At 35.0% G+C, this 23780-nt stretch overlaps 1 protein-coding gene across 1 annotated transcript in view; it reads left to right on the plus strand.

Moving 5' to 3' along the window:
* Positions 1-30: 30 nt before the first annotated feature.
* FBXO8 (F-box protein 8) overlaps positions 31-23780 on the plus strand; it is a 52547-nt gene continuing 28797 nt past the window's right edge. Inside the window, exons 1-2 of the mRNA XM_044225082.1 lie at positions 31-111; positions 22947-23283. Coding sequence (XP_044081017.1) covers positions 22955-23283 — 329 coding nt within the window. The 5' untranslated portion in view covers positions 31-111; positions 22947-22954. The remainder of the gene's footprint in view (positions 112-22946; positions 23284-23780) is intronic.

Consider the following 23780-nt stretch of genomic DNA (forward strand, 5'->3'; position numbering starts at 1 on the left):
ATCTCCATGGCCTGGGCACCAGTTCCCGGCTGAGCCATTTTCTTTTTGACTAAAAGCCCCCGCCCAGAGGCCGATTCGTCGCGGCGGCGGTGGGGATCGCAGGTCGCTCAGGTACAAGATATTTCAGAACTCTTGCATCTTTTCTCTACATACCCTTGCTTTTCTTCTTGGAAATAAAGACAACCGGTGTTTGCCAGTTGGCAGAAACTTGCCAACCAGCAAGACTTTGGGACCAATGGCAGTGCAAAGCACTTTGAGTGACAGCTGTAGTGGCGTGTTAAAATGTAGCCTGTGTATCAGGAGGCGGGAGTAGGTGTGTTCCTTGTGTTTCTAGGCCACTGAAGTATAGGTTAACTTGGGACCCAAGGTGGTGTCCCAGCCTCTTTAGGAAGCAAAGCCGACAATAGCAAAGATTACTCTTTTCTAGCCCAAGTGTTGCTTTTCAAGTAGAGTGTTTTCTTGATGCATAGGCAGTTTTCGGTTCTTTACTTACTTTTCAGTTATGTGAATGCAGACACTTTTACTTAAGATCATGATGGCTTTGCCGGGTACTTCAGCCATCAAACTTGGGTTACAAATTTGACAGATTATTAATTTATCTCCTGTTTGTTTCTTTGTAACTGGTCTCTACTCTTCTATGTCGGGTTTTCCAGTTAAGTATTATGCATAAATTCCAATCACCATTCAAGTTTTTTGTTTTTATTTTTAGGTTCTGTATGTAATTAGTAGTTTAATGACTGAGGCTACTTATTTTAACAAATTGAATTTTTATTTTAAGGATCCTAGATGTTTCTCTCCAAATCGATATATCATGATCTTTGCTACTGCAAAGTGAAGCTAATTTATGTTTTTCATTTCTGCTTGCTTTCTCCTTTTAATATTTGGAGTATGGTGACCATATTTATGGCATAGGAGGGTTTTTACTTCCCTAATGGCTCACAAAATTGACCAGATCTGAGAATGAAGGAAAATTTTATTCTGTTTTTCAAGTTGAGTAGGAAACTTCCCATTTTTAGCCAGTTAATTTGATAATTTGCTGAGAATCTGTATTAGTTATCTATTGAGGGTAAAAAATTACTCCAAAATTTAGCAACTTAAAACAACAAATGTTTATTATCTCACAGTTTCTGTGGGTTGGAGATTTGGTTACAGCTTAGCAAAGAGCCTCTGACCCAAGCTCTTTCATGAATTTGTAGTTTAGCTGCAGGTGGAGACTATGATCCCATCTGAAGGCTTACTGACGGGTAGGAGGATCTGCTTCCAAATGCATGCACATGGTTGTTGGTAGGCCTAGGTTCTCCACCACATGGGCTTTTCACACAATGAATTGCTCCCCTATGGTGAGCAATAAAGAGTGCACAAGACTGTCCATAGTCTCCAATGACCTAGTCTCAGCAGTGGTATCTCGCCACTACTGCCATTGTATTAGAAGTGAGTAGTAAATCCAACCAGAAGTTTTGGGGGATATCCTCTGGACTGCCTAACCCAGCCTGGCTGATAACATTTAGGAGTTACTAGATAGGGATAACTGAGCAAAAATGCATCCAAGAGAAGTGTAGTCAGTCAAGGAGCAACGTCAACTTGTAAAAAACCAAATTTGTGCAAGCATTATCTCTCTTGGAAAAAAAGTTGTTTTTGTTTTTTGTCTTTTTTTCCCCTACTGATTATCGAAGAAGCATTTACTATTTTTCTTGGGAAATTATGCCTTATGAGGGATGATGTGCGTGAGAGGAATGTTTGTATTTTTAGGGTCTACATGAGCAAAGCATATCACAACTGGAGATTGTGTATTTCTTACTCGTTGTCATTTTATATGGTTGACACTGTACCAAAATAAACATGACCATAGGTAGCTCTTGAGGAGAGAGGTTAGAAAAGCTAGAGGTAATGCTTTTCTAGTATAGAAAGAATGCAAGTCATTGGCTATCTTTATGTTGGTGTGAGATCAAATAAGGATGGGAAAGGTGTATCTTAGAACAGAATAATGTCTGTTTTCAGCATTATTATTCGGTGGCAGGTACCACCTTCTATCAGCATTACCTGGCTGTCCATCACCAGCACAGCTTCTGTCAGTGAATCACATAACCTTCTTACAAATTAAACGTACATATAGGCTTTCAGGGCTTGTTGTGACACTGTTTGGAGGATGATCTATGGTAAAACCTCATACACTTCTTCCAGGTTTGAAAGATGTTGTAAAGCCTTACCGGTTAGTAAAGCCTTAGTCAGGTTAATCTTTTATAACTTAAGTGCTTAACACCAACCTAAATGTGTCAATTCTCAAAGTATAAGTTTGACTTTTAAGTTGAGATTCCCTGTCAGGTTTACGTATTTTATTTATAGTAGGTTACAGCCAATTAATGAATGTGATTTGGGGCCCTTATATATTTGCAAAATTTTAAACATTTGCTTGAGAAAATAACACAGTTGAGATGCTTCCAGCCACGAAATACCTTATGGTACTAATGGCTAAATAAGTGAAAACATACATTGTAATTTATTATGTGATCAATTTAATAGGGAATGTTTGTGTGTTTACTGTGCTTTTGTGTAGATTAAGTCATTTTCCTCTTTTCATAATATAAAACCATTGATTTACCAAGAGATTATCTTCTTTGATCACAGCACATTGAAGTTAGTCATGCAAACTTAATGATTTTACGGTTTACTACTTATCCAAGTGCTACAGCTATTCTACATTTTGTTTCAAATTTGGAAACTGGGGCTAATCCTTTGGCTGGCCTGTGATTAATGCATCAAAATCACTGTCTGTGAAATACACATCTAACTCGTTGCTTTCTCATTGAATTATTTTACTATTTTAAAACAACTTTAATTAAATATATCCACTTCTAGGAATTTGTATTCCCTTTTATTGTCTCTTTTATTTTCTTATTTTCTTATTTTTATATTTCATTTCTCTTTTATCTTCTTATTTTGTTTTTCTGACAAGTTTATTGATGTAAATTCTATAATAAAACTAAAGCACCCTGACTTGATTAAATTTTACATTGTATTTGGGACAAATAACTTTAGTGACATAGAGATGATAAAACATAACTGCGGTTTCAATGTTAGGCATTGGGTTTAGTCATGAACATAGGGGAAAAGAGATGGAAAGAACAGACGCTTGCACACACATTCATCCTTCCATCACCTCTTCATTTTATTTATTTATTTTTAGGATTTTTTTTTTCACTTAATTTTTATAGAATCATAGAATTTTACAGCTGAAAGAGACCTTAGGGATTGATTATCAGGTTCAAAACCCTTGTTTTACAGGTGAGGAAACTGAGACATAGAAATTTAAGTGACTTTCCCGATACAGTTGGTAAAGAGGAGGAGCCTGAATCAAATCTAGGTTTTATGTCTCTTCGTTACTAGATATTTTCTCATCTCATTTCTGACTTTCATTATACTTAGGCTGTCCTCAATATTTTAGTATCTTGTTTTATTTGTCTAAAAGCTGTTCCGTGAGAATTACGGTTTTTGTTTTGCTTTGTTTTTTTAATTCCTCAACTTCGATAGAAATGACCATTTTGGTTAGTGAGCATGGAGTGTGCTGTGCCCCAGGGAGGTGGGTTGGGATATGGTACTGTGGCAGTTGCTGATTACAAGGAGTTTGAGTAAATAGTGCAGTTAAGTAAGAACCAGTAATGCTGGTGAGAAGAATAATTGTTTTTGCTTTAAAAGTTAAAACAAGTGAGAAGTATGATAAATTTATTTTATTTAAAGATTAAAACAGTGGGGTAAACTTGCCAAAAAAATTTAAATAAGGCTAAAATTCTCAGCTTTTGGATTACATTTAAATGACACATTTTAATTTTTGCATTTGTTTAAATGCCATTTGGTAAACACTCATTTTAGAATCAAATTACAGAAACTAGAAAAAAGCTTCAGAAAGTAATATTATAAATCTTTTTGAATTAAAAAAAAATCCTACAAATGGTATGCCTTTTAGTAACACAAACTGCTCTTGCAGAACCAGATCTTTAAATTTAATGAGTGGGGTTTTTTTTATGTGTTTAACGTACCTTGTGACCTCTTAGTACTTAGCTATTTCCCTTTTTCTCCTTAGGCAGACCTCCTTGTGGGCTTACCCTTTCTTCTTTCTCTACAGTGGTTGCCATTCAGTTTTAGGGGTGTGATTGGTTATCATGTTTTCTTCTTCTTCTTTTTCTTCTTCTTCTTCTTCTTCTTCTTCTTCTTCTTCTTCTTTTTGATTTCTCCACCTATTGTGTTCTAAACTACTTTGGTGGTCTGTTCTTTTGGAAGTAGAGAAATAAATGCTGGGCTGCCAACTTGATTCTAAATGTATTGTAGAGAATATTTGATCAGAGCATTTCTCATATTCTTATGCCGAAGAATAATATCACATCACAAAGATTTTTAAAACTTAAAGTAATCAAAATCAGATTGTTACTTTCTAATTGAAAATCTCTAAAAAGATAGAAGTAAGTGAATCTTTCTGTCTTTAAGTCTTTATAAAATTAACATTTTAGAGATAACATTTCTGGCATACATTTTAGATCTTTATCTAAGATAAGAAATGTCTTATTTCTAAATTCCACTGTTCAGATGTTTAAGAATTACTGAATAAAACTAACTTTGATAATGAATTATTTTAATTAGTTTATTTGTATGTCAATCCTCCCACACCAGTGCTTTAACAGTGTTTGCTCAGGAAGAGATTGATGAAATTGGTTTGCTTCAAACAAAAGTATTTAAACACGATTGCTTTTTTGATCCCCCAGACTCATTTCTATTCTTCCCATCTTCCACATGTATTTTCTACTTAAATGGTGGGTAAGCCATTCTTTATTACATAGAGTCGTCTCCACAGCATGTACTATTTGAATGCTTGGTGCTATGGAATTACTAAAAGCACTAGTGCAACTACGCTTTTCTTATAGAATAGCATTTTATTTGATGTTTAATTTGTTACCTAGACATATTTTGATTAAAGTTGCTTACCATTTTGTAGATAAGCTTTGTATTAGATATTTAAGGGCTATTAATAAATCCTATATTATGCTTTTTTGAAAATACTCTACTCTTGAAAAAAGTAACAAGACATTACAAATACAGTCAAAAATACTATCTATTTTAGAAACATAGCCATCTACTGCATAGAAAAGTGTTATGGTTCTTAGAAACTTTAATAAATTGGTGGCTAATATAGTCATTGGTGATTAATTTACACTGCCTTTAGATAGAAGTGTCATTGTGTGATGTTATACCAGATTCATGTTGTCTAAAACTGTATTTCACTTTTTAAAAATGAGAAAACTACCTCTAAAATCATGTCAGAAAAGTAGTATTCTTTCTTGGATTTTTGCATTAGAAAAAAAAAGTGAGTCAGGACCTACATACTGTTTTACCAATTAAAAGATGTCTTTAGGGGCGCCTGGGTAGCTCAGTGGGTTAAAGCCTCTGCTTTCGGCTCAGGTCGTGATCTCAGGGTCCTGGGATCAAGCCCCACATCATGCTCTCGGTTCAGCAGGGAGCCTGCTTCCTCCTCTCTCTCCACCTGCCTCAATGCCTACTTGTGATCTCTGTCTGTCAAATAAATAAATAAAATCTTTAAAAAATAAATAAATAAAAGATGTCTTTATATGTTATCTCAATTGAGACACACAGCAATCCTGTAAAATAGGCAGGAGTGATTTCCCCCATTTTATAGGAAACAGAAGCTCACAAACCTTGTTTGAAATATCTAAGGTCAAAAAAAAAAAAAAGAAATATCTAAGGTCACACAGAATATGGTATAATTGGAACTGTAACTTTAAATTCACCCTCCAAGAGTAGCCGTGTCAAGATCTCTTACACGTTTTTCTCAAGCAGACATCATATAGCCTGCATTCTCTAAACTCAGCATAATAAAACTAGAAATAAACTTCAAAAAGTCAAAAAGACCCAAATACCTATTTTTTTTTAAAAATAAGCTCTTCCAAATAATTATTACATCAGTGCACAATGAAAGTATTATTATTATTGTTGCTGTTATTTTAATAGAAACCAGGATATGTAAGAATTTAGGAGGTTTAAACAAAACTTAATCTGATTTTTAAAATAGTTTTGATAAAATTATGTCTATACCTTAGAAATGATATCAGTTGAAGCAATCCAAATTTACATTAGTTTATGTACTTTGATGTATAATTACCTCAATAAAAATCAAAGTTTTCTCTTTAATGTATTTTGCATTTACATGTTTATTAGATCAAGGAGGAGGCACACAAACATCAATCCTTTAGCATTTATACATTTACCCAATTATGATACAGCCTATGTAAATAGTTAAAACATAGTGTTCGTATCTTTAAGGATTTGTATCCTTGATCAAGTCTTCTTTTGACCTATATGGTAAATTCCATGAACTCAGAGAGGATTCCTAGGGTGTCTTTATTTTTTTTAATTTTTAAAATTTTTTTTATAGAATTATTTATTAGAGAGAGAGAGCACACAAGCTAGGGGAAGGGCAGAGGGAGAGAGAGAGAGAACTTCAAGTAGACTCCCTGCTGAGCCGCAGAGCCCTAGGTGGCTCTCAGAACCCTGAGATCACGACCTGAGCCAAAATCGAGAGTCAGTGCTCAACCAACTGAGCCACCCAGGCACCCCTGGTTCTTTTTTTAAAGCCGTTTATTGAGGGACGCCTGGGTGGCTCAGGGGGGTTAAGCCACTGCCTTCGGCTCAGGTCATGATCTCAGGGTCCTGGGATCGAGTCCCGCATCGGGGGGTCTCTGCTCAGCAGGGAGCCTGCTTCCCTCTCTCACTCTCTGCCTGCCTCTCCATCTACTTGTGATTTCTCTCTGTCAAATAAATAAATAAAATCTTTAAAAAAATTTAAAAAAAATAAAAAAAGAAAAGAGAAAGCCGTTTATTGAGGTATGAGTCACATACCATAAAATTCAATCATTTTAAGTATACAATTTTTCCTCTCCTTTTTTGAGGTAATTGTGGATGCACATGCAGTTTCAAGAAATACACAGGTAGATTTCTTGTACTCTTTACCTAATTACCATGGATGGTAACAATGTGCAAAACTATAATATACTATCACAACTCAGACATTGATATTAATAGTCCATCTTTTTTATTTATATTCCCCCAGTTGTATTTTTACTCCCATGTGTAAATGAGTATATGAAATTCTGCATAGGTTCATGTATCTGGCATCACAGTCAAGGTACTGAACAGCTCAGATACCACAGGGATCCCTCATACTACCCCTTTATGATTATAACCACTTTCCTCCTGGGTGATGATGGTGAGCATGTCACCATATGCTTATGTGCGATTTGTTATATCTTTGGTGAAATATCTGTTCATGTCTTTTGTCCCCTTTTTAATTGGAATTTTTTATTTCTTTACTGTTGAGTTTTGAGGGTTGTTTATGTATTTTAGATACTAGTCCTTTTTCAGATATGAGGTTTTCAAATATTTTTTATCAGTCTGTACATAGCTTGTGTTTTAATCCTCACATGGTCTTTCAAAGAGCGAGGTTTTGGCTATAGAGGTGCACCTTGTCTGTTTTTACTTTTATGGATCATGCTTTTCATGTCAAGTATGAGAACTTCTTGCCCAGTCCTGGATCCTTAAGATTTTCTTCTATGAATTTTAGGTGAAGTTTAGGTCAAGATTCATCTAAATCGGTTTATACTTTTTTCATTGCTTACCATTCATCCATTTGTTCAACAAATATTTATTGAGCACTTTATAGATCTAAGTACTGGATTTATCCATGTAGCCTATTGTGTGGAATCAATTCCTCATCTTAGTACTTACAGTCAGTTCTTACTTTGCATGGTACCATGTTCATTGAAATGAGCATATTAGAGATGTGGCCTCACTTTACACTGTCCCATGGTTACTATTAATCACTACCCCAATACTGTACAAAGCAAGGACAGCCTCTATACAGGCATACCTAGGAGATATTGAGTGTTTGCTTCCAGACCATCACAATAAATTGAACATCACAATAAAGCAAATCAGATGAATTTTTTGGTTTCCCAATGCATATAAAAGTTGTTTACTCTATACTGTACTATATTAGGTGTGCAATAGTATTATATCTAAAACACGTACATACCTTAATTAGAAAATACTTTATGGCTAACAGATGCTAACTATCATCTGAGCTTTTGGTGAGTCATGATCACTGATCACAGACCACCATCACCAATACAATAATGGAAAAGTTTATATTGAGAGAATTACCAAAATGTGACATAGACTCAAAGTGAAAAAATACTGTTGGGAAAATGGTACTGATACACTTGCTTGTTGCAGGGTTGCCTGAAACCTTTAATTTCTTAAACTCACTATCTGTGAAGTGTAGTAAAGCAAAACACAGTAAAAAAAGGTCTGTGTGTATATACATTTTTTAAAATTTGTATTTCTTAATAAATAATAAACTTTAGGGATTCCTGGGTGGCTCATTCAGTTAAGGGGCTGCCTTCGGCTCAGGTCATGATCCCAGCGTCCTAGGATCAAGTCCCACATTGGGCTCCTTGCTCTACAAGGAGCCTGCTTCTCCCTCTGCCTCTGCCTGCCACTCTGCCTGCCTGTACTCTGTCTCGCTGACAAATAAATAAATAAAATCTTAAAAATAAATAAATAAATAAATAATAAACTTTAAAAAGCACAATAGACAGGTGAGTTTTAAAGTATTGTCTTAGGGAACCTATTTGAGTTCACTAATATTTGAGTAAATATTAGTATTCTGTAATTAATATGCTTAAAATATGAATCTCGACAATTGCAGCATTGATTTTAAAGATCTAAAAAATTAACATACTATTCATAAACCACTTTTAAATTTTGATTACTGGTCTTCTAAATATCTGTAATAGAAATTTCCCCTTATTAATTGACAGATTTATTTTGTGATACTGCCAAAGGAACTTTGACATGTTGAATCTTTCCGTGAAGTCGTAAAGTTTTCATTTCTAGAAACATTGATCATGATTAAAGATGGTAGTAGTACTTAAGTGCCAAAAAGTTATCTCTCTTATAACTGACTGATGACTAAGTATTTGCCTTAATTGCCAAACTTTGTTTATATATATATATATATATATATATATATATAGTATGTAAATTGAGGCCAAGTTAGTCGATGCTTCTTACTTAATGTATTTACTAGTTTTTTTTCTCCTAGAAAAAGTAAATGTCATCTCTCCAAATTTCATAGATCCGAAATTAATGAAAATTAGAAGCCAGACTATAACGACTCAGGTAATTAAATCCAAAATAATTGGATGTACTCAGAAATGAAAAAAGCAACATGAGATTATTATTTAAAGAGGGTTGAGAGATGAATATAAAACTACCTGTTATTATAAATTACCTGCTGTGGGCTAGGTTTTCTAAATGCTATCCCCTTTAAATCCCATGGGGTAAGAATTATCCGTTATTGGGACACGTGGGTGGCTCAGTAGGTTAAGCGTCCGTCTTGATTTTGGCTGAGGTCATGAACTCATGGGTTGTGAGTCCAGCCCCATATGGGCTCTGTGCTAGGCATGAGATTCTCTCTCTTCCTTTGTCTCCCACCCCCCATAAATAAATGTTTAAAAAAATTGTCCATTATTTTTCTGATGAGGAAAATGAAGACCACAGACTATAGGTAAATCAGATTCTGTGTTGGAGTTTGAGCCAGATCTTTTTTCACATCAAAGCCTATGAGAAGAGAGCTGCAGCTGGGAACAACAATGGAGGTGATAAGCAGTGACAGAGAAAGAAGAGATGAGAGCCAGTGATGAAGAAACAGATGGTAGATTGCCTTTGCCATCTGTGGGCTCAAACAGTTCTGGGCATAAGGTTTGGTGGTTAAGAATAAAGTCTTTGGACTCAGACAGACCTAAGTTTGAATACTAAATTTTACATTTGTCAGCTAGGAGATCTCAGGTAAAGTTGCTTAACCTCTCTGGGTCACAGTTTCCTCAGGTATAAAATTAGAATAATAATTTCTACCTATTAGGATTATTGTGAGGATTAAAATGAGATCATATATAAAAGCTTTAACAGAGTGCTTAGCACAGAGAAAGTATTAAATGGTGGTTTTTAGTACAAAAACATTATTGTTTAATATTTTATTAGGTATTATATACATAATATGTACAGAAGGAGGGAACATAGCCAGGAATTCCAAGCCTTAAATATGAACCAAAAAAGTTAAAAAGTTAAAAGTATTTTTTCCAACTTTATTTAAAAAAATGTCCTCCATCCTTTAAAATTTTCGATCAAAAACGGCAAAAATAATTGTTGCTATTTTGGTATTTTCTTCGATAGGGTCTCCTACTTCTCTTAAGCCATAATGCCAGGCATTTATTTCTTGGTGATGATTTTCAGTGTGTATTACACTAAACCCTCGAGCGGTAATTTTTAAACTGCATGTACACCTAACAAAGAACTTCTTTCAAATTCACATGCCTGGATTCCACACCAAATTTTTGTTTACAGAAAAGTTTTAAGAATAATAAAAATAACTAGTATATACTCTTTACCAATATTCATCAATTTGAAAATTTTTCCAAAATTGCTCTATCATTCTCTCTATGTAGAGATAGATATTAGTGTTCTGCACCATTTGAGACTAGGTTGCATATATTATGCCTTAATACTTCAGTGTGTTTCCTAAGAACGAGAATATACAGTGATACAGCCACTGTACAGTTACCAAATTCAGGAAATTTAACATTGATACAATATTTTAACCAGTCTTCAGCCCATATGCCTAGTTTTTCAGTTATCCCAAAAATGTCCTTGAACTATTCCTCAGCTTTTCTTTGGCTTCACAGCATTTTTGAAGATAAAAAATTGAAGATTAAAAAATCCATTTGGGTTCATTCCTCTGATATGCCTCATGTTTAGAGTCAGCTTACATATCCATGTTTGTCTGGAATACTGCATAATGGATGATTTGCCCTTCTCAGGGTATCATGGCCAGAAGTACTGTCTCTTACTGATAAATACTCATTTTGATCGTTTGGTTAAAAACTATCTTCATAATTCTGGTAACTAATGAGTAATATGTGAGAAGATACTTGATACTTGGAGATGCTGTAAGTATTCCATTCTTGACCAGATTCCAGATCCAGCATCCACTCATAATTTTTTCCAGAATTATTTTTCTCACAATAATTATAAAATGATTCTTCCAACCCATTATTCCTTTTATCTTTATTAGTTGACATTTTCCTGTAAAGGAGACCTTTCTTTTCTCCTTTATTTATGTATTTATTGATCATCAGTGTAAACTCTTGCATCCTTTTCTTTTATGTGATGGATTTTAATCTATTACTGTCCTTATTTTATTTTGATGCTCAAATTGTCCTGGGTTTGACCAATAGGAGCTTTTTCATAATAGCGCCTAACATCCCCTTTGACATTCTCTAATTGCTTTTGTTTTGTTTTGTTCTGATTTGGTTTTGTTTTGATTGGATTTTCTTTAGCTCACTGGACATTCTTTTTTTTTTATGTTTTCTTTTCTTTCTTTTTTTTTTTTAATTTCTTTTCAGCGTAACAGTATTCATTGTTTTTGCACCACACCCAGTGCTCCATGCAATATGTGCCCTCCCTAATGCCCACCACCTGGTTCCCTGAACCTCCCACCCACCCACTCACCCCCTCCCCTTCAAAACCCTCAGGTGGTTTTCACTGGATATTCTTTTTTTTTTCTTAATTTTATTATTATTTTTTAAATTTTTTTAAATTTATTTTCAGCATAATAGTATTCATTGTTTTTGTACCACACCCAGTGCTCCATGCAATCTGAGCCCTCTCAAATACCCACGACCTGGTTCCCCCAACCTCCCACCCCCCACCACTTCAAACCCCTCAGATTGTTTTTCAGAGTCCATAGTCTCTCATGGTTCACCTCCTCTTCCAATTTCCCCCAACTCCCTTCTCCTAACTCCCCATGTCCTCCATGCTATTTGTTATGCTCCTCAAATAAGTGAAACCATATGATAATTGACTCTCTGCTTGACTTATTTCACTCAGCATAGTCTCTTCCAGTCCCGTCCATGTTGCTACAAAAGTTGGGTATTCATCCTTTCTGATGGAGGCGTGATACTCCATAGTGTATATGGACCACATTTTCCTTATTCATTCATCCGTTGAAGGGCATCTTGGTTCTTTCCACAGTTTGGCTACCGTGGCCATTGCTGCTATAAACATTGGGGTACAGATGGCCCTTCTTTTCACTACATCTGTATCTTTGGGGTAAATACCCAGGAGTGCAATGGCAGGGTCATAGGGAAGTTCTGTTTTTAATTTCTTGAGGAATCTCCACACTGTTCTCCAAAGAGGCTGCACCCACTTGCATTCCCACCAACAGTGTAAGACAGTTCCCCTTTTTCCACATCCCCTCCAACACATGTTGTTTCCTGTCTTGCTAATTTTGGCCATTCTAACTGGTGTAAGCTGATATCTCAATGTCGTTTTAATTTGAATCTCCCTGATGGCTAGTGATGATGAACATTTTTTCATGTGTCTGATAGCCATTTATATATCTTCATTGGAGAAGTGTCTGCTCATATCTTCTGCCCATTTTTTATATGCTTATCTGTTTTGTGTGTGTTGAGTTTGAGGAGTTCTTTTAGATCCTGGATATCAACCTTTTGTCTGTACTGTCATTTGCAAATATCTTCTCCCATTCCGTGGGTTACCTCTTTGTTTTTTTGACTGTTTCCTTTGCTGTGCAGAAGCTTTTGATTTTGATGAAATATCAAAAGTTTATTTTGGCTTTTGTTTCCTTTGCCAAGGAAAGAAGTTGAAAGAAGTTGCTGTCTTGAAAGCTATCTTGAAAGAAGTTGCTGTGGCTGATATTGAAGAGATTACTACCTATGTTCTCCTCTAGGATTCTGATGGATTCCTGTCTCACGTTGAGGTCTTTTATCCATTTTGAGTTTATCTTTGTGTACGGTGTAAGAGAATGGTCGAGTTTCATTCTTCTACATATAGCTGCCCAGTTTTCCCAGCACCATTTATTGAAGAGACTGTCTTTTTTCCACTGTATATTTTTTCCTGTTTTGTCGAAGATTATTTGCCCATAGAGTTGAGGGTCCATATCTGGGCTCTCTACTCTGTCCCACTGGTCTATGTGTCTGTTTTTATGCCAATACCATGCTGTCTTGGTGATCACAGCTTTGTAGGAAAGCTTGAAATCAGGTAACATGATGCCCCTAGTTTTATTTTTGTTCCTTAGTGATTCGGGGTCTCTTCTGGTTCCATACAAATTTTTGGATTATTTGCTCCATCTCTTTGAAGAATACCGGTGGAATTTTGATTGGAATGGCATTAAAAGTATAGATTTCTCTAGGCACTATAGACCTTTTAACAATGTTTATTCTTCCAATCCAAGAGCATGGAATGGTCTTCCATCTTTTTGTGTCTTCTTCAATTTCTTTCATGAGTGTTCTGTAGTTCCTCGAGTACAGATCCTTTACCTCTTCACTGGACATTCTTAATCTGCACTTAAGAAACACTGCCTTAGGATTTTTTGATAGCCCTTGAGGGTGGCCCAAGTGGATTAGAAAGGTTATCGTTGGGAGAAAGATACATCTTTTTGCCATATTTATATGTTACAGAGCTTCATTTGGTTCCTTCTCTAAGCAAACTCTCAAAAATGTGTAATATTGGGGCGCCTGGGTGGCTCAGTGGGTTAAACCTCTTCCTTCGGCTCAGGTCATGATCTCAGGGACCTGAGATCGAGCCCCACATCAGGCTTTCTGCTCAGCAGGGCGCCTGCTTCCCCCTCTCTCTCCGCCTGCCTATTTGTAATCTCTCTCTCTCTGTGTCAAATACATAAATAAAATCTTTTAAAAAAATGTAATATGTAGAGTTTATGATTTTGTTTGTTAGATTAAGATTAAAATTAACTTGTTAGCTTTTGTCAAAGAATCACTGGATGAAATCAGCAAAAAATAAGCCAAGCAATCCTTGTGCAAATGCTTCAGGCACACTTTAATGATTGAACTTTGCATCTTTAAGACAGTAACATGTTGAATTGTAGGTATATGCACCTGTATAGAGCTGGTAGCCCTTGCTTTAGGATGATTGGTTTGATAGCCATTATGCTGGGCCACTATAAATGTTAGAAAAGAAGGGGAGTCTTTTCTCTAGGGTTTAATTTCTTTAGAGGAAACCCTTTTTCATTCAACCTGGATAAGGGAAAGGGGTTAGAGGATATTTCTAACAATTTTAGACACTTTATGCTTTTGTTTTGGCATCCCATATTATTTCATATAATTTTCATAAAGATTGTAAAGATGGAAATAGTGACCCAGTAATCCCTTGATTTTTGTTTCTCATTTTAGTCTCATTTATTTCCATACTTACACTCTTTGGACCCCCAAAAGCCTTTTGAGGATCCTCCAAAGTACATATGCTTCTGCTTAACTTTCTTAACTATTCCATACTCTTTCTGCTTTTTCTTCAAGGCTTCTTTAGTAACCACTACTCCTTCCACTTTCATATGACAGAAATCTGTTGGAATTTTTTGTCCATTCAGCAGCCTATTTTCCCCTCTCTTTTAGGCTTAAATTTTCCCTTTTTAAAAATTTCTTTTCTCTCATCTTAATAGGAAGAAAAAGTGATTAAATATATGTCCTCAATCTTAAAATTTTAACAAGAAGCTAGGAATTGACTGTAAAAGATTTTTCTAAAACCGAGTTAGAATATTTTTTTTATCTACTATTGGCTAATAGGTAGCTCATAAATCATGTTAATGAGATGGTATGCTACCATTTATATTTATCCTGGTCCTGGCTTAAGACTTATTCCTGAAATCAAATTAGCATGAATCAAAATAATTTTATGGTTTAAGACTATTAAAATCAAGCTATGTAATACTGAAAGAGCTTTCTCAAAAGGAAAAGCACTATATATGCATCATAACCTGGATGTAACATGCCTAAAATATTGTCAGGTAGAGGTGAGGCACATCATTAGAGGTGATAGTGCCTGTTTGCTCCATAAATGGACCTTTAGCTAAGCAAGAAGATTTATTCACTTTTATTGATAATATTTTTCAAAGACTGTTTATTTTTGAAAAATGCTGGAATCCTCCTAAAGTCATGTTAATTTCCATTTATGTTATCCCAGCTACTGTGCCATGGTAGCATAAGAGTTTAGGAACACAGGTCTATGTGTCTGTTTTTATGCCAGTACCATGCTGTCTTGGTGATCACAGCTTTGTAATAAAGCTTGAAATCAGGTAACGTGATGCCGCCAGCTTTATTTTTGTTTTTCAACATTTCCTTAGCGATTCTGGGTCTCTTCTGATTCCATACAAATTTTAGGATTATTTGCTCCAGCTCTTTGAAGAATGCCGGTGGAATTTTGATCGGAATGGCATTAAAAGTATAGATTGCTCTAGGCAGTATAGACATTTTAACAATGTTTATTCTTCCGATCCAAGAGCATGGAATGGTCTTCCATCTTTTTGTGTCTTCTTCAATTTCTTTCATGAGTGTTCTTTAGTTCCTCAAGTACAGATCCTTTACCTCTTTAGTTAGGTTTATTCCAAGGTATCTTACGGTTCTTGGTGCTATAGTAAATGGAATCGATTCTCTAATTTCCCTTTCTGTATTTTCATTGTTAGTGTATAAGAAAGCAACTGATTTCTGCACCTTGACTTTGTATCCTGCCACGTTGCTGAATTGCTGTATGAGTTCTAGTAGTTTGGGGGTGGAGTCTTTTGGGTTTTCCATATAAAGAATCATGTCATCTGCGAAGAGAGAGAGTTTGACTTCTTCATTACCAATTTGGATACCTTTTATTTCTCTTTGTTGTCTGATTGCTGTTGCTAGGACTTCTAATACTATGTTGAACAAGAGTGGTGAAAGTGGGCATCCTTGTCTTGTTCCTGATCTCAATGGGAAGGCTTCAAGCTTTTTCCTATTGAGGATGATATTTGCTGTGGGTCTTTCATAGATAGATTTGATGAGGTTCAGGAATGTTCCCTCTATCCCTATACTTTGGAGCGTTTTAATCAGGAACGGATGTTGGATTTTGTCAAATGCTTTTTCTGCATCAATTGAGAGGACCATGTGGTTCTTCTCTCTTCTCATATTAATTTGTTGTATCACATTGATTGATTTGCGAATGTTGAACCATCCTTGTAGCCCAGGGATGAATCCCACCTGATTATGGTGTATAATCTTTTTAATGTGCTGTTGGATCCTGTTGGCTAGGATCTTGTTGAGAATCTTAGCATCCATATTCATCAGTGATATTGGTCTGAAATTCTGCTTTTTGGTAGGGTCCTTGCCTGGTTTGGGGATCAGGGTAATGCTGGCTTCATAGAAAGAGTCTGGAAGTTTTCCTTCTGCTTCAATTTTTTGAAACAGCTTCAGGAGAATAGGTGTTATTTCTTTTTGGAAGGTTTGGTAGAATTCCCCAGGGAATCCGTCAGGTCCTGGGCTCTTGTTTTTTGGGAGGTTTTTGATCACTGCTTCAATCTCGTTATTAGATATCCGTCTATTCAGGTTGTCGATTTCTTCCTGGTTCAATTTTGGTAGTTTATATTTTTCCAGGAATGCATCCATTTCATCTAGGTTGCTAAGCTTATTGGCATATAACTGTTCGTAATAACTTCTGATGATTGTTTCTACTTCCTTGGCGTTAGTTGTGATCTCTCCCTTTTCATTCATAATTTTATGAATTTGGGATTTCTCTCTTTTCTTTCGAATTAGTGTAGCCAATTATCATATGGTTTCACTTATTTGTGGAGCATAACAAATAGCATGGAGGACAAGGGGCATTAGAGAGGAGTAGGGAATTTGGGTAAATTGGAAGGGGAGGTGAACCATGAGAGACTATGGACTCTGAAAAACAGTCTGAGGGGTTTGAAGTGGCGGGGGGGGGGGTGGGAGGTTGGGGTACCAGGTGGTGGGTATTATAGAGGGCACGGCTTGCATGGAGCACTGGGTGTGGTGAAAAAATAATGAATACTGTTTTTCTGAAAATAAATAAATTGGAAAAAAAAAGAGTTTAGGAACACAAAGTTAAATTTGAAATGTAAGATAATAAACAAAAATAATAAATACCTTATGCATGGGATCAAATTAATAAAGTAGCTGTCTCTTTCAGCTAATGTGACATATTTATACACACTGCCGCTGGGTTTTCAAAGCTGTTCAGTCACATTACCCATCCCATAACCAGTAGTTCCAAGGCTTTTGAGTCTTCTATCCATGGGAGACATTTGCATATACATGTACTTATGTACATGAGTACATGTGCAAGTAGTACAGAATTGAATATAAATATTTGACCCTTGCACAAAAACAGAATGTAGGAGCTCGGAGACATAGGGAGCATTACTTGACTACCATTGAAAATGAAAATTAATTAAATTGAAAGACATGTTCACATAATTCCAGGAAAATAGAAATTCTTGCATAACATTCTTTTGCATGTTTGGCCATTGTTTTATTTGAGATTCTTCATCCAATTTAAAAAGGCGTTCTGAGATTTTTATTTATTTATTTATTGCATTACTCATTCTCTGGAAAATCAGAAATTTAAACTTACTAAATAGTATCTAAATCTTCGTTTATCATTCTGCAAAACAAGAAAATATAGCATCCTAATTGCCTTCTTTCTTTTTCTGATAATTTTTTCTTTTCTCTGGAAGGAAGAATTTCAACTTTGAAATCTTGTGTGGAATTTTTGTTAGAATAATTTCTTCTCTGTAATCTACATAATTATGAAATTTTAATTTATTTCCATCAGCTGTGAAATAATGAAGCACGGTTTCTAACTTTGGAGACCAAGAGAAAATATCTTTGGTTTCATTTTGAAGGTCCTTAGCATTTTATAAATCCTCTGAACACGATAAACTAAATAAAATAAATTCAAATTTGGAGGAAAAGGCATCAGATATTTTAAATTGTATTCATTACAGTCGATCTTCCTTATTTGCAGATTTTGTATTTGTGAAGTCTTCTACTCACTAAAATTTGTGCTTTTATACCCCAAATCAATGCTCTTAGCACTTTCACAGTCATTCTCTGACATACACAGACAGACCTGCAGAAAATTTGTGTCTCTGATGTGCTGTTCTTGCATAAGGTCAAATAAGGCAATGGCTCTGCTCTCTTGTTTTAGATCTCATATAGTGAACAAGTGTCCTTTTTGTAATCTATTTAGTGGCACATTTTTTACATTTTTGTGCATTTTTTGTTGATGATTTCACTGTTTTAAATGGCCCCACACTTACTACTGAAGTGCTGTCTAGCGTCCTAAGTGCAAGAAGGCTGTGATGGTTCTTTAGAGAGAAAATACCTGTGTCAGATGAGCTCTGATCAGGTTTGCTGAGTTCAGTGATAATGAATCTACAATGTATATTAAACAAGATATCTTTAAACAGAAATATGCATAAAACAAGATTATGTATTAATGAGTTGGCAAAAATGTGGCCAGAACCTTGCAGGAACCTAACCCCATGTATCTCCTGGGAATAATGGTGCAGTATTGGCTAATTCACTGTAGTGACTTTATAGAACATAACTACCAGGAATTACAAGGATTAACCATATTTCTTTTATTTGTACATTAAACGACTAACTATGCTCTAAAGAGTACAGTTTCCTAGAAGTATCTATATTCCTCAATTTGTTTTGAGTGAACAGATTATCAGCATTGATTTTATCACAAAAATCCATACTTACAACAAAGTATTTATTTCAAATACAAAAAAAATTCTTTTGAGTTTAATATTTTTTTCAGTTTGAAACTCTGTATATTCAATGATTCCACTATGCAGCTTGATATTTATTGGACTGAATTCCTGGCACAAATGACAGAGAGTACTGTATGTTTTATGATGTTATGTTTTAATGCTGAAAATCTTTATACTAAGATTTTTATTAAAACTTTAATACAATCTGAGGGGTTTGAAGTGGCGGGGGGGTGGGAGGTTGGGGTACCAGGTGGTGGGTATTATAGAGGGCACGGCTTGCATGGAGCACTGGGTGTGGTGAAAAAATAATGAATACTGTTTTTCTGAAATAAATAAATAAATAATAATTTAAAAAAAACTTTAATAGAAATCTGAAGATTTTATACTTTGAAGTCAGATTTTTATTGATTCAGTTCAAAAACCTATTTTCAAGAATTTTGAAATCATGTAAGACCCCAGCATGAAACTCTATTTTATATCTCTTAGAGATAGATGTTGACTCATTACTAATAATAACACAAGGATCTGTTTCATGCCATTCTTATTGGCATAAGACATGCTGCAGTTTTAAAATTCTGTGGAACATAATACAGGCTTTTTGGTTTTTCAGGTTTGGGTTTATCTGGTTGATTGGTTGGTTTGGTCATCAGTATGAAAGAATGGGATTTATGAGCGAAAGAATAACCATGGCTGATCAAGTATCAATATGAACAAATGAGTTTATTCAGCAGGCATAACATCTAGATAACTGAAGTATCATTAAATTTTACCAAAGTTCTTCTCATTTTCATTTTATGAAAATATGATCTTGTCACAACAAACAAATAGCCAATATTGTCATAGCTGTGAGATGAACTTTATATGCATTATCTCATTCAATTTAACAACCTTTTGAACTGTAGGTATTATTATTATGTAATATGCAAATGATCCCATTACATATGAAGAAACTAAATCTTAGAAAAGTCAAATTCCCCAAGATCCTGTAAATAATAACCAGTGGAGTCAGGATTTAAACTCAAGTCTGTTTGATTTCAGAATCCACAACATTGTTCTCCTTCCATGACTTACTATACAGCTTCTGCAGTGGATGGCATGTCATTTTAAGAATTTTATCACTTTTCTGGCAGTTCCACCCACATTCCACATCCCTGTTACTGTAAGGAGAATGGGGATGGAACTCTGTAAACACCCCTTCCTTTCCCCAGAGCACAATTTTTTAATATTAATCTTCCTCAAGTGGTTTATCATACTTTGTTTTTGCCCAGTATGAACTGCTTTAAAGGGAAAAGGATATTCCAAAAAGGCAATTTATGGTATTATTCATTAGTAGGAAAATAGAAAATGCAGTTTCCTTTATCTAAATTATGTGTATATGAACCTCAAACTTCCACCCTCCCCATTAAGGTTTTGTTGTCCCCCCCCCCCAAGAGGCAGCTGCTAGCTTTACCTCTTTCTACCTGCCGGATGCTTTCTGAATCACATTATCCAGTGCTCAACTTAAGTGATCCCCATTAAAGTCCAGAGCCTAGGGAAATCACCCTGATTCTGTGTTCCCTAGCAACATCTCTGAGAATAACAACAGCTGCTTAACAGCTGCTTAACCAGAAAGATGCTGCAGGGGAAATACACAGAAATTGATATTAAATGCTTTAAACCTTGAGACTTCAAACATTATAGTTACCATGTTGTATTATTTACCTTTAGTGATACAAAAACAAAAGAGAAAACTAAATGTGATCATCAAAAAAAAAGGACAAGATCTGCTGAATGACCTTAGCAAGCAAGGTGATTCTAGATATTTTCTTGCTATGATAAACAGGGAAATAGCCATGATAGAAATAACATACCTTTCTTTATGATTTTGAATATTAAAATGTTACATTTGTGTCAATTAAATTATACTTATGTTGTAATATGACCTGGCATTGTTTAAACACTTAGCAAACTTAAAATTCCTTTCAAATTTTTGTTGCTATTCTTTATTTTTTGTTAATCATTTTTACTCTCTCTGTAATTTGCCTTTTCCATCCAGAATGTCAAATAATTGGACTCATACATTATGTAGCCTTTCCAGATCATTTTCTTTCTCTTAGTAATATCCATTTGTTTCCTCCATGTCTTTTCAGGGCTTCCTAGTTCATTTCTTTTAGTTCTAAATATTTCGTTGTATGGATGTACCAAGGTTTATCAATTGACCTATTGAAAAAAATCTTGGTTGCTTACAAGTTTTGGTAGTTAGATTAAAGATGTTACAGACATTTGTGTACAAATTTTTATGCGGACAAAAGTTTTCAACTTATTTGGGTAAATACTAAGGATCACAAATGCCAGATCATATGGTAAAGAAACTGCCAAACTGTTTTCCAAAATGAGTGTACCATTTTGCATTCCCATACCTTTGCCTGTATTTGGTATTATCAGTGTTTTGGATTTCAAGCATTCTAATATATGTGTAGCATTGATTATCTCATTGTTTTGATTTGAGATTGTAGAGTAACACATGATGTGGAGTGTGTTTTCATAAGCTTATTTACTACTTATATATCTTTTTTGGTGAGACATCTGTTGATCTTTTGCAAATTTTTAAGTAGGTTCTCTTATTGTTGAATTTTAAGATTTCTTTATATATTTTAGATATTAGTCCTATGTCAGATAAGTGTTTTGCAGATGTTTTCTCTGGCTCTGTGTCTTGTCTTTTCAGTCTTTTTGTATCCTATATTAAAATGCAAATTTAATTATTATAGCCTAATCACTAATTTAAGAACTGCTACCGTTATTGTGGTATGTATGTTAGGGATAAAAGATTATTTTTTATAGTTTCTTTGTAAAAATAAATTTCCCCACATTTAAAAACTACTATGGAACTATGTCCCTTTTCTTTGAACCCCCTATCCCCTTATAACTTAAATTCTTGGGATTCCAAGCAGTTCACTGTGAAGAAGAGTGAAAAATTATCCTGGACTGTTTTCCTGTTCTGATCAACAAGTAACCCATTACAGTAGTCATTATCTGAAAAATAGCCAATAACTCAGTAAACATACATGTGAAGCATGGCTTTTTAAATACTGAAAAAATAATATCTTTGACAATCTCTGAAATTCCTAATTTTTAAAATTTCTAATCACCCTGGGTGTTTTTTATTTTCTTTCTTTTTTTGTTAGTTCTCATTATAAACAGCTAATTAAAACTGTTTTATAGATAGGTCATGCTAAGAAATTTATTTTATGATTTTCTATGAAAATCAGTACCCCTCCCAATTTTAAAATTATACACATATTAGTAGCCAACTCAGATTTATAAAACAAGAATATTTTGTTTGGAAAAGGGATCATGGAAGTACCTATATTAGTTAAAATTTCTTCCTGATTTTATGTTTCTCTATTAATTTATTTGCCTAGGGAAAATTAACTTATTTTAAAGCCAAGATCAAATAGAAAGTCTAGGCCAGTAGTTTCCTAACATTTGTAAACTAGCTAGTCCAGTATTTCTTAACAGATAAATGTAGAGCCGCTCTGGTTGGAGGTCAAATGAAGGTAGAGGAGGCTGGAGTATACTCTCTTCAACCTTTTCCCAGGTACCTCTAAGGAATCTACAGGGCTATATGGAGAAGAACTGGAAAATTATACTAAATTATGATTTTTATTTAAAGTAACAACAAAACCAAACAGTCATTACTAAGCTATTTATCATGGAGTTCTAGGTGTCTAATTTATAAGGTTTCTGAATTAGACTTCAGGGCCTATGTTACATTTTATTACAGTCTACAACTTAAGTGTAGACTGGCAAGAATTAAAGGAAAAGCCTGTTTCACAGCTGTTACGCATCTGGGAGTTTGTTTAAAAGGGTCTAGCTTAGCTTAGTCTGAGTTGTGATAAAAAGCAGGGTCTAGAGGCCTTTTAACTAAAGTCCTGTGCTCTGATCAGAGCTGTATTTAATACGGGCCCATAAGTCCACATAATTATAATTTGTAAGAGTCTTTAGGACATCAGTAACTTTTAAATCTTACCATGTGAAAAATGATTATGTCACCTGTGGACTTTAAAAGTAGTTAGCAAACTGGGATAAAAGTGATGATCAAATCAAATATTTCTGCAACTTTCTCTGTCCAAGTTTCATACTTAACGATGTTCCAGCTATACTTTGTAACATATCGCTCCTTTTAAGGTGCTTTAATGAGGAATGTTAATTCTGGTAAATTAATGCTTCCTGTCACAGTTAACCATACTACATTCTGGCTTTCTCCCAGTCTTGCAGATGGGTCAGGGGCTGTGGAGAGTGGCCAGAAACCAGCAGCTACAGCAAGAAGGTTATAGTGAGCAAGGCTACCTCAGCAGAGAGCAGAGCAGGAGGATGGCTGCCAACAACATCGCTAACACCAGTCATCGTAAACAAGTCCAGGGAGGCATTGATATATATCATCTTCTGAAAGCACGGAAATCTAAAGAACAGGAAGGATTCATTAATTTGGAAATGTTGCCCCCTGAGCTAAGCTTTACCATCTTGTCCTACCTGAACGCAACTGACCTCTGCTTAGCTTCATGTGTTTGGCAGGACCTTGCGAATGATGAACTTCTCTGGCAAGGGTAAGTTCAGCCTAACATGTTTGATTCAGATATCTCTAAACACAATCATGCTTAAATGTTTTTATTACTATTACACACACACACACACACACACACACACACACATATTATGATCTATTTCTTTTTTATCCTGGTTTGTATTTTAACTTTCTCTTTATTAAAACCCAGAAAGATAATGAGGCATCATCACAGTCAAATTTGATATTGGGAAAAGAAAGACAGTATAAAGGTAAATGACTGTACCGTTAGAAGTTACAAGTGAAGAGATGTCAGTTTGTTTTAAAAATACAAGTTGTTGGGGTGCCTGCCTACCTCAGTCAGTAGAGCATGCAACTAACTCTTGATCTCAGGGCTGTAAGTTCTAGCGCCACATTGAATGTAGAGATTACTTAAAAAAATAAGAAAATATCTAAAAAAGAATACAAGTTAAGCGAGAATTTGTAATCCAAAATTTAGTGTTCACACCCCTGATAGAGTTTGTGCTTCCCATATGAAGA

The sequence above is a fragment of the Neovison vison genome, chromosome 11 (genome assembly GCF_020171115.1).
Source record: "Neovison vison isolate M4711 chromosome 11, ASM_NN_V1, whole genome shotgun sequence".
In the NCBI taxonomy this organism is placed as follows: Eukaryota; Metazoa; Chordata; class Mammalia; order Carnivora; family Mustelidae; genus Neogale; species Neogale vison.